Source organism: Mycteria americana, chromosome 4 (assembly GCF_035582795.1).
Source record: "Mycteria americana isolate JAX WOST 10 ecotype Jacksonville Zoo and Gardens chromosome 4, USCA_MyAme_1.0, whole genome shotgun sequence".
NCBI lineage: Eukaryota > Metazoa > Chordata > Aves > Ciconiiformes > Ciconiidae > Mycteria > Mycteria americana.
The window spans coordinates 32,250,297-32,262,315 of record NC_134368.1 but is presented as its reverse complement, the minus strand read 5'-3'; the positions used below and the strand labels follow the sequence as shown (position 1 = coordinate 32,262,315).

At 35.6% G+C, this 12,019-nt stretch overlaps 1 protein-coding gene across 5 annotated transcripts in view; it reads right to left on the bottom strand.

Moving 5' to 3' along the window:
• CEP135 (centrosomal protein 135) overlaps positions 1–12,019 on the bottom strand; it is a 40,962-nt gene that overhangs the window by 28,183 nt on the left and 760 nt on the right. For 3 of the 5 annotated variants that reach the window (XM_075500096.1, XM_075500097.1, XM_075500094.1), the window contains exons 2-7: positions 6,912–7,076; positions 5,534–5,724; positions 4,854–5,021; positions 3,285–3,426; positions 1,468–1,552; positions 369–497 (exon numbers count right to left, since the gene is read on the bottom strand). In XM_075500096.1, coding sequence (XP_075356211.1) covers positions 369–497; positions 1,468–1,552; positions 3,285–3,426; positions 4,854–5,021; positions 5,534–5,724; positions 6,912–7,024 — 828 coding nt within the window. In that variant the 5' untranslated portion in view covers positions 7,025–7,076. Of the gene's footprint in view, positions 1–368; positions 498–1,467; positions 1,553–3,284; positions 3,427–4,853; positions 5,022–5,533; positions 5,725–6,911; positions 7,077–7,738; positions 7,820–12,019 lie in introns of those variants that run through there. The other 2 variants (XM_075500095.1, XM_075500098.1) reach the window with 2 other exon arrangements.

The window sequence follows — 12,019 nt, the reverse complement described above, 5'->3', positions numbered from 1 at the left end:
ATTGTAGTTCCTAAAATATAAACGGTATGTACAAAAAAATAATTAAAAAAAAAATTAAAAGAAAATAAGTATTTTCAAACTTGGTGAAAACAGTGTATCACACAGAAATTTTCTGAATACTCTCAGATTAACATCACTATGTACAGATGTGAGTTCATAGAATTCTTTAGCAAAACCATTCTAATAGACTTTTAAAAGAAATGCAATTTCCTTAGACAAGTAACACTGCCACCTAAAAAGCAAAGCACGTTAAACTGATTGATTTTATACCTGATAGTGATTTTTTTTAAAGAGCTAGAAGTTTTGTGGGTTTTGTTAGATTGCTAGGATTTTTAGTTTTGACTAAACAATAGTAATAAATCCATTACCTGCAAATTCAAATGGGCGATAAGCTTCTCATTACTTTTACTTCTCGATTCCAGAGAGATAACCTCATGAGAACGCCCACCATCCAATGCTAGCACTAGGCGCTCTATTTCTTTGTCTCTTAGCTCAACCTTTGAGGAAAAAAAAAATTCTTTGGTATCTTCTATACCATTTAACAGAACCTTTGTTCAAATAAACACCTGTATAACATTCAGTAAAAAGATATGCCCCTAATAATTCAATTTTTATCTTTAATATACTTTTTTTTTTTAACTCTGGATTTTTCTGAAAAAAAGTTATTTCTTTGAAAGAAAAATAAATGAATCAAATAGAATTTGTGGGAAAAAAAACTGAAACAATTCCTACTAGATTATTTTCTTTAAGAGAAACCAACAATTTTCATTTAAAGTGAAGTTAATAAATGTTGCAAATTAACTGTCCGAGTCTAGCATTTAAATTTAGGGAAAAAGCTTTCAAATCAGCTAATTCAGTGACTATTTCAGTCACTGAAAAACAGGGAATACTGGAAGAGGAAAACCAAGATGTGAACAAAAAAAGAGAGGATGGTCTCCACTAATCCCCAGATATTGAAAGATGTAACAACATATGAAAAATTGATGCAATTCCCTCACTTAAAGATTATACATATCCTATCAATCCACTCTAATTAAAATATTGTAAAATCTGTTGTTCATAAATTCACTTTCAAAAATTAAAAATTAAAAAAATATAACCAGTCCAAACAGTTAAAAATTATCCTAAGATAGCTGTAGATCAAATTACTATTGTGGACCAATTAATGCTTCTGCACTAAAAAACCCTAGACATACACAAATTCTACTTACTATCATCAAGTTTAGCTTATTTGATATAATTTTAATATAAAAAATATATCAGCAAAAGCAGTGGGCAAGTATTTTATCATTGCTGCTGTTTCCAAAAGCAGAGGAGAGAAATAGCTCAACGTAGGCAAGTTAGAATAATTGTATTTCACAAGCCCTACAATGCTTTCCCAATGAGCTTAAAACACAAATTATAATCAAGGCCATTGCAATGACTACTACAGCCAAATAATAATAATAATAAAATCTGTAAACATACCTGTTTGCTGTAATTTTTCATTCCACGTTCAGATATCTCCAGTTTTTCCTGTAGCTCTGTTACTTCTGACTGAAGTTCATGAATTCTGAAATGTAACAATATACTGTTTATGTGGATTCATGGAAGAATCATATGTACACAACAATTCATTATTAGTATTTTCTCTTTGCTCCTGAACGTAAATATTTCACAAAAAAAAAGGGTTTTTTATACAAAATATTAATGCAGAAGCTGTTGTTTGAGATACTGTAGCAGGTTGACCTTGGCTGGCTGCCAGACCCCCCCCCCCCCCCCGCAGCTGCTCTCTCACTCCCCCTTCTCAACAGGATGGGGGAGAAAATAAGATTAAAAAGTGCATGGGTCAAGATAAAGACAGGAAGATCATTTACCGATTAGTGTCATGAGCAACACAGACTTGACTTGGGGAAGATTAATTTAATTTATCATCTATTAAAAATAGACCAGGATGGTGAGAAACAAAGACAAACTAAAAACACCTTCTTCCCACCCTCCACTTTTTTCCAAGCTCTACTTCACTTCTGACTCTTATACCTCCCCCCTACCCCAAGCGGTGCAGCAGGGATGGGGAATGGGAGCTGCGGTCAGTTCATAACACTTCGTAACACTTGGGCTTTGCTGCTCCTTCCTCCTCACGCTGTTCCCCTGGTCCAGCGTGGGGTCCCTCCCATGGGATACAGTCCTTCATGAACTGCTCCAGCATGGATCATCTCCACGCGGTACAGTCCTTCAGGAACAGACTGCTCCAGCATGGGTCCCTCATGGGCCACAGCTCCTGCCAGAAAACCTGCTCCTGTGTGGGGTCCTCTCCATGAGCTGCAGTTCCTGCCAGAAGCCTGCTCCACGGGCTGCAGTTTCCTTCAGGGCATATCCACTTGCTCCAGCATGGGGTCCTCCATGGGCTGCAGTGTGGATATCTGCTCCAACATGGTCCTCCATGGGCTGCAGTGTGGATATCTGCTCTGATGTGGTGCTCTCCACAGGCTGCACAGACAACTGCATCACCATAGTCTTCTCCATGGGCTGCAGGGGAATCTCTGCTCCGGTGCCTGAAGCACCTCCTCCCCCTCCTTCTTCACTGACCTTGGTGTACGCAGGGTTGTTTCTCTCATATTTTTCTTACTCCTCCCTCTCACTGCTGCTGCGCAGCATTGTTTTTTACCCTTTCTTAAATACATTTTCACAGGGGAGCCACCAGCTTGGCTGATGGGCTCAGCTGTGACCTGTGGTGGGTCTGTTTTGAAGCTAAGCAGAACTGGCTGTGTCCAGCACAGGGTAGCTGCTGGTCTCTCCTTAGAGAGGCCACCCCAGCAGTGCCCCTGCTGCCAACACGTTGCCAGGTAAACTCTCTACAGATATAGTCTAAATAAGAAAAAAGAATTGACTTGAACCTTTCATAATACAGGTTCCCAAGCCAAAAAATAGTATTACAGAAATCAAGAATATTTTAGTCTTCCAAAATAAACAGGAAAAATGAGTTTACTCCTATGCAAAACATTACACCTAGCTTTTTTCCAGAATACCCAATCTAAAATTAGGTATAACAGTAAAACGAGTATAGAAATCTTAAGAGAAATCCTTTAAGGAAATAAGCAGCTTATTAAATATCCATTGCAACTTTGGCACAGGCAGCACTGTCAATCACTAGGCAAAATCCTATTTAAGAACTACAGTGCTCTTAAAACATCATGAAATACCATTTTGAGGCAAATTTGAAAGGCAGAAGGAGGGTGAGGGCTGGAAAATCACTGCAGATACTTAATACCTATACTTCAAAATTTAAAAGTTCTTTAGATTACCGATTATCAGCCACCTGAAGAAGGTCTGCAATATAAGGGTCCTCTGGCTGAGGAACTGGATAGGCACTAACACCTGATGGAGGGACAGGCTGGTCTATCTGCATTCGTTGACGCCTGAAGGGAATGCTTCTTTTTCTGCCACCTAAAAGCCCAAACCCAAATGCCTATTACTTGGAGTTATGGCAAGGGAGTCTTCTTCTTTAATACAAAATGAAATTTCCTATTTATTCCACTGCTTCTGAACTGGCATGTTTCACCATTTTGATCTTACTGTCATAAGCTGATAAAATTTGTACATTCTAGGCAACACCATTCTTACAGGTTAGTATCTGCTTTGTCGAAGTTCAGTTTTATAATAAGGAAACATGCAAAGTTCAGTATAAGTAATTTTCCCCGGTGTTTAAGACCCTAAATATTCTACAGTTCAAACTTGATGAATCTGTTAGTGATTTACCTTACTAAAAAAGCTAAATTAAAACATCACAAAAGACATTTTGTTTTCACATTTAAGAACTATTTTATGACTGAACTAACCTCTGCATTGCTTAGTAATGTTTTTTTTCCTTCTATCCTATTGTCATTTCAGTGAATAAATATCATAAGCATATCAAGCAGAGTAGGTTATTTGCTTGCATGGTAACATTATATTAAAAACAAAGCAAAACACAGTATTATTTCCAGAAGGAACAATTACTCTTCATCACACAATTAAATAAGAACATAAAATATTTGATGACGTAGTACAGAAAAATCCCAGAAGACTGGTGACCAAGGGGCAAGTATGCAGGAAGACAGATAAAAACGTAACATGGCATCTTTGAAGTGAAGGACATGAAATGCAGAAAGGTGTGGAAAAATAGAGAGAAATTTTAATTTCCCCTAACTACCCATTAATTTCCCTCAGATGCCAAAAATACATAGGTAATTCAATGACTTGGAAAGAAAAGACATTTTCAAAATTTCACAAAATACTTCTCACTATTTCCCTTAGCTTGAAAAAAATGAAGAAAAAGGAAACCCTGGAGAAAGAAATTAACCTGAAAGTAACGTCCAGAACATTTTAAGTTATCAAAAGACCCTTTAAATACTGTAAGCTTTAAGAGGGTTGGAATATTTATTTGTAGACCTATTTTGCTTCTTGCTACTTTCAGATCTTGGTTACAAAAATCTGAATTAGTCACTTACACGTCATCAATTAGCTGTCAAAAAGATTCAAGTGTCAAACAACCTGCCTCTGACTAAATTAGGTGCAGCATTAAAAAAAAAAAAATAGCTGTTGATTAACAGTGCTTTCCAGTCACATTTTAACTTAATAGTCTTCTATTGAATCTAAGTTTGTATTCAGATTTGTCCCTAACACAAGTGATGTGTTAATGAAACTTCTTCCATACAGAGAAAAAGACTGAATTCAGAGCCAAAACTTTCAAAAGGTAATGTTATTCTATTGGATAGTTATTTTACTGTAGCAATAGTAACATCTCTTCCTAGCAGAAAAAAAAAAGATTATGTTCTGAAGAGCCAAAAAAAGCTCAGAGAAAAGTTAAAATATCTGTGACTCTTTACACTCACCAGGTGTTTGCACCACTGCTTGCAGATTCTTCTCCTGAAGCTGCTGAATTTTTTCAGTCTTGGCTTTGTTCTCTTTTTCCAGCATTTTAATTTTATGTACGTATTGGTTATTCAGAAATTTCAAGTCAGCCGTTTCATGTTCAACCCTCCTTAAGGAAGCTTTCAAATCTTCAAGGGAGAGCAAAAGCAATATTATCTTTCTTATTCATTATTATTTTTCTTAGTAGCACCAAAATAGGCATAAAGAGAACCCTATATTCTTTTCCAAAACCTGGAATTTTCAAATACACATACATATGTGTATGTATATACACACAAACACACAAATATATATATTTATACATGTTATACAAGTAAAACCCCTTTGTAGAATAAAGGCACATTTAACAGCAGTATTTAATTTTAAATTAAAAAGTAGCATTTCAAGGTATGAAAGTATATGTTCAAAAGTTCTAACATTTTCATGTTTGATTAAAACAGTGATTTGCAGGACCTCAGAAGCTTTTTAACTACAAAAGAAATATCTGTGCACAAGCCTTAATTCATTAAAGGCACCAAAGTCAATGACCACTGACACTCACTTATAAGTACAGATACATGAATCTGCAGATCAAGGATTTGGCCACAATTTTATTTTGGCATGGAAGGATTAAAAAAAAGTATCATAATTTTTATATTACCTTTAACATGACGATCAGATTGCTCTTTCAGTTTTAATATTTCTAAATGTAGTTCATTATTTTCCCTGGTAAGTTTAGCATTCTCTGTTTTATAAGGTTCCAAAATAGCATCATAATTGCTGCTTTCTTTTTCAGTTTTTCCAGCAGATAACTTTGCACTGCGCAAGCTCTCAGTTGTATGAACTAGGTCACTAGAATAAAGGAGCATCAGACATGTTAGAAATGTTAGCAGCCTTTACACTGCAGATGCAAATATTTATTATGACCTGAGAAACAAAACCCTTTCCCTGAGACCATGTTAACTGTAGAACAAATGGGTTCAAAGAAAGGCAAAGAGAACATTCATGTAAGAAAAACTGAAAGACAGGAATAATTCACTTAAAAAAAAGTACATAGGAAAGGAGAGGACAAATATAAAAAATAAAGATATTTAGAAAGCATACCCCAAGCGTACACCTGACAATTCAATAAACTCTCTTTTCTACATAAAGTGAGATATTAAAAATTGGCAAGATGATTTTTTCCTCCAAGCACTACGTAAGTTGTAGCACTACTTACCACAGAAGGAACTTGAAGAATTAAAAAGGCCAGAAGGTTACTAGTATTTATATGGAGATCAGAAGCTCCATAAGAGAAATTAGTGGTAAGTAGCTATAAACATTTTTGTGAAAATAATATCAAAGTCAGTGAGGGATTAAACCTATCTGTTAGACACCACAATGAGACCTAACGTTGAAGGCAGATTACTCCACATCTGCCTACCTATGGTTCTTCCATCTGTATTAGATGCTAGAGAGCAACAGAACCAGAACACCTACATTTGCATGTTTAGCCAAATATAACTGGATTACTGTGGAACTTACCATGTTCGTAATCACATCAAAGCCATGAAATGGCACATATATTAAGAAGGTCACCTGAAAATTTGTTTTTATTGTTATGTGTCCTGTAAACCTGCAGAGATGGGAAATTTCAACTTCTCCAAATGAAATCATAAAAAACGGAGCCGTGAATGTTTCATTTTAAGTCATAGTACAGACAACAGGGATTATTTTTATACAACCAGTTATAAGGGTGTGTCCTTTAAGCACATATCAGTAGTGACTACTCTTGGCTCTCTTATGAGGTTAGAAAAGTTGACTTTTCCTAGACCATACATCCTTAGAAACAATTCTACTGAACTAAATGAAATCTTAAGATGTTCTTGTCACTTAAGCAAATCTATTTGACTTCATCATACACAGGAACTGAATGTTAGCTCTGAAATGACATTGCTTGAAAATAATCTTCAGGCTAAGCATTTTCCCTTATATGTCAAAAATCAAACAATACCTACTATATGATTACTATGTTTTTTAATTAATCTCCTTTTGAATACCTAAACAGCTTTTCCACCAAAGGTAAACTCTCCACTCCCAATGGTTGCCGATAGCCCAGTTGATCTAGACGTTTCCTGAGATTAATGAACCTTCGCTCTGCAGTTGTAGTCATTGTAAACACACCTCCAAAGCAGCTTTTGTCACAATCAAGAAAAATAGGACACCTGCAAAAGATTGTCTGTTACAGCACTTGTCCTTTAAAGAAGGAATAATACAGAAAAAAGTAATGGAAAAACCATCTTTTGTGTAGGAAATACAGTGCATAAGCATGTCCTTAAAATTTAAGTAAACCAAAAGAGAATCATAGAGCAACTAAAAAGTTTTAAACATATTTACGTATTTCTTTAAAAAGAAATATTTGGCTTGGCAATTAGTTTTCTCTTACCTAACATCTTAGAGTATGAACATAATTTTTTATTTCCAGTATGCAAGAACTGAACTCTGAAAAGATCTTTCTGTGAGAAGACTAAGAAGCAGATTTTGATTTTTTTGTATTATGGTCATCATGGTATCTTCCACAATGCAAATTGACAGATCATTCTCAAAAATCCCATACACTTTTTTCTTTCTTATATAAATCTTAATTTCAAAGTTTACAAGGCAGTACTTAACATAACTTATGCCAACCATTTGTAAAATTGCATCAAATGTGTAAAATTTTAAAGACAAATTAACTTTGAACATCTTTTTTCTATGAGGGAAAACAGGAAAGAAAAAAACCACCGGTGTACTATAGTCCTACCTGCATCGTTTTCTGGAAAATACAGTTTAAGGATCAGAGGGGTTTTTTTTCTTTTGACTGATTAGTTATCTTTTTATTACTAACCTGATCTAAAAGGGGCTGGATCAGCACTACTGTATCGGAATCCAGATACAAATTTTGGTTTTGCCATGTACATTTGAGGGAGGAAGAATTTTTACATCGTTATGTCCTGGATTTAGAGATAGAATGAGAAAAGAAATGGAATACTAAAGTTGATGCTCCCCAATATGTGAAAATATCTCTTCAACAGTTAGAAATATTTTGAAAAATAGTTGTTTCTGTAAAACATTTTCCCTCACATTTCTTGGCTGCAAAGACCTCAGCAGCCAAACTACCAATCTGAAGAAGCATTATTTGCATCTCATATAAGGGGGACAGAATATAGATATCATTTAAACCATGTTGTTTCACAATTTCCCAGATTTTAAAAAGATATAAAATAAATATATACAGGTATTTGAAAATAAAATTATTTATGAATAATAACATGAGAAAACCTGCAAGTTTCTCTCATGTCTGAGGCTGGAAAGTAAGATTTCATCTCATTGTACCAAAACACTACAAATAAGTCTAGCAACGGGGCTGTGGTTGCCAGGTACCGCTCCATGGATGAGAGAAAATCACCAGTCCTACAAGCACAGCATCTGTTCCAGGTACTGCCAAAATATTTGTTTGAAGAGGGTCAGGATGTTGAGATATTAACTAGGCAATGGCATGGAAAACAATTCCTTGCATATTGTGCTGGGATGGTTGAAGGAGGCACACTTCCTTCCACTAAATGGTAACTGTCAATGTACTAAGTGGAAGTCAATGTACTAATGTGTACGAAATGCTCTTTGTTCTCCTTTGGCAGCCAAAGATTAAAGCGAAAAGTGATGAGACCTTGGTATTTCTGCAATAATGTTGAGGATTCTGTGCTGAATTCAGGAAAACAGTGATTGTGTTACTGTGTCTAGATTTAGTCCCAGGAATACATCTTATATTACTACAGAAGTAAGCTGATAACTCTTGAGCTCATCTTCTCCTTAAGAAGAACCTTATCAGTGAAAAAGATTAAATTAGTTTAAAATCGTTCATCAGACTTGATTTAATAGCTTGTGTTTTAGAAAGAGAAAGGATTGTTCTACTAATCGTATTGAGAAAGTTTTACAGAAGAAACATCAAGAACAAAACTGTGTCACAGCTTGTAAGGGAATAAAGTTTTTCTACAGTAACTGTGGAGAAAATAAATGGACAGATGTTAGCACTCCAGTAACTGTGGCTAGGAAGTAGATACAGGATCTTGCTACCTCACTGCAATGGACGTTTAAATGAGGTGTAGCTACCTAAACATACTCTAATATGACAGGTACCAACAGCCTTCTGGTTGAACCACTCTCCTTCCTAAAGACTGGGAATTTTTAATTCAATACATTATTGCCACTGGAATCAAACAAGAAAGGGTATTATCTTATATTCCCTAGAGCCACATCTGATCCAAAATTAGTCCCAGAAATGAGTAGTTAGAGTATAGGTCCCAAAAGATGTCCAGGAATGAAAGTAAGAAGAAGAATTGGGGGTCGTTATTTCAGAGAGCTTAACACAGATATTAAAGTTTTCAAAGAAAATAATCTTTGTTGGAAAAAAATTATGCGTCAGAAATTCCAGACCTCTGTCATTACAGACAACCATAGCATAAATCTCATATCCTAAGCTTAAAGTCTATCACTAGTCTTATCATGACATCAAAAAGTACCTAGTAACATCTCCATCAGGAAAATTTGGTTTTCTGGAAACATAAAATGAATATATGAACTGCTGTACCGATTCAGTTGAATCCAAGATCAGTCTGACCCAATACCCCATGTCTCTGACAGTTGCCACAGCAAGAGTATAAAAACATAAAAAACATGGGCCAAATCTTACTGCTACATACCTTCTCTTTCTATAAGCCTATAGAGCAGGGCCTAACATTGGGCCTAACTTGATGGGCCTAACGTTGAACTTAAATCATTATAATAGTACCTGATAGACCTTTCTTAGACATGTCTAATTGTTTTCTTGAATCTTTTGCACTTTTACATTGAAATAGCCTGTGGCAACGAATTCCTAATTTTAACTGTATGTCTGGAAAAATATATCATAAATACATGGGTGTGTGCGTCTCCCCCCCTTTTTTTCTTCTTATTGTAAGACATACTAAACAATCATTCCTTATTCATGCTTTCAGCCATTCATGATGGCATCTTTAGCAAATCTGTTTTCCAAAATTTTCTAGTAGCTTGTACAGCTTGTCCCTTTTCCATGCCTTTTCTGAGACTGAGATCACTCTGAGCAGCCATACAGATTCTTTGCTGTAGCCTTCACTATTCATAATGATTCCTAACTTATCATTTGCCTTTCTGATTGCTCTAAAGCATCAATTAGATGCATTCACAGTGACACTAACATCTCATTTTCCAAGCGGTAACTGCCACATTAGAGCCCATGATGTGTATTACTTTGCCTTTATTAACACTGTTCCTGAACTCCCACTTTATTACTCAGTCCAGTGATACTCTTCTGCAACCCTTGGACTGCTCTTAACACGTCCATATAATGAGCAAGTTTTGTCCCCCGCTGTTTAACCCATTCTTTCAGATCAGGAAAATTTGTGTTAAACAGCAGATCAGTGTTAAACAGCAGAAAATCTTCTGCACGTTCACCATAAGGTAGTACTTTCTACCTTTTCTTTTAACCACTTAGTGAGCTATTAAATGACCTTTTCTCCATTTCGGAGAGAGACTTGCTTTCTTAAAAGCTTTTGGTAAAGAAGCTTCTCAAAAGCTTTTTGGAAATCCAAGTTTTCTACATCATTCTTACCCAGTCAACTCAATCCAGAATATCCTTTTATTTAAAGAAACTTAATAGCCTTGTGAATCACAATTGAGTCATGATGAAAGGTATGTTGAATTTACTAGCTTTGTCTGTAAATTTGCAGAGTACTGGAAAGCACTCTTAACAACTTTGGTATTTCCCACAAGATAGGCTACATTAGCTGCATAAATAGTTCACATCATTCATTATCTAAATATTTCATGTAATTTAGTGCCGCTAGGAAGAAAATATAATTTCCATTTTAGATGAAAAACAGAAAATCAGATAAACAAACAAAAAGGGAAAATTAAATGGTACTTTAAATGAGGCATTTCGAGACAAGGATTTATTAAGATGTCTAAATGAGTGCATCTTTCAGTTATTCACAGAAGAGATATTCAGAGCCAATAGCCTCATTTTTTGTTCCTCCTTTGTTCACAAAGACTGCTAAAGATAACAACTTTCATGTACTTCATTTTGTGACATGCCTGGATGGTTGTGAGCAGTCTTTTGAAGACCTAGGTGTTTATGAAATAGACATATTTAACACCTATGAACTGTTCCCTATTGTTCTAAGTCACCAATGACTGAAATTGAACATTTATGTGAAAGGTCGGCAATAATGGAACTTCGAATCCAGTTCCTTTAGTATAGAACCAATTTGCATAAAATTGTGTGAAAGAAGCAATGTTAATAGGCATTAGGCTAATCGTTACAGGTGGACTATGAAACAGAAAAGCTTCAGCACACTGAAGCCCTCCTTTCAGTCTGAAAACAATGCAGCAAAATTCATGGTGAGTATAGGTTAAGAACGGTTCCAGATGCAAAACTTGTGTTATCAATAAGAAAACAAATAATAAAAAAGCAGAGCAAAGATGTATCTTGGACGTGGAAGACATAATACGGTCATTGAGCCGTGTGGAAGAAAGATAAAACTACATAGCTGACAATAGAACGCAAAGAAATTAGCACGGACAAATTTATATGCTATGAAATAAATTTCTTTATTGAGTCTATAATGTTAACACCAGAGACAATTATGGAGTTTCCAGTCTCAGTTCTGGGAAATACCAAAATGCATTTTTCATTCATCAGAACTGACATGCTAAAGGCTTTTTTTTTGCATGCATGTGAAATACGTTTACAAAACATCTGTTCCTGTCCTGTAATTACTGGTCACGTAGCTCATTCTGCTATAAAGAGCTAGTTTTGTTTTCACCCAGGTAAAAAAGGCACCTGGTGGACCAACCATTTGACTATAGTAATGCTCTAATACGTGCCTCTATACAGTCCACGGACACTGAAGGCTGTGTTGTGAAATGCCCTTACTGCAACACCACTTTCAAGATACACTGAATGAGGCTGCACTTGTTTTGGCAAAGTCTGTTTCCAAGTTGATTTGCTGGGAGTTCACTTCTGACTAGATATCCATACACCACGTTTGCTATGAACTGTTGCCACTTTGCCAGTACAAAGACAACTCTTGCTCTAGAAAAACAGATTTCTTCT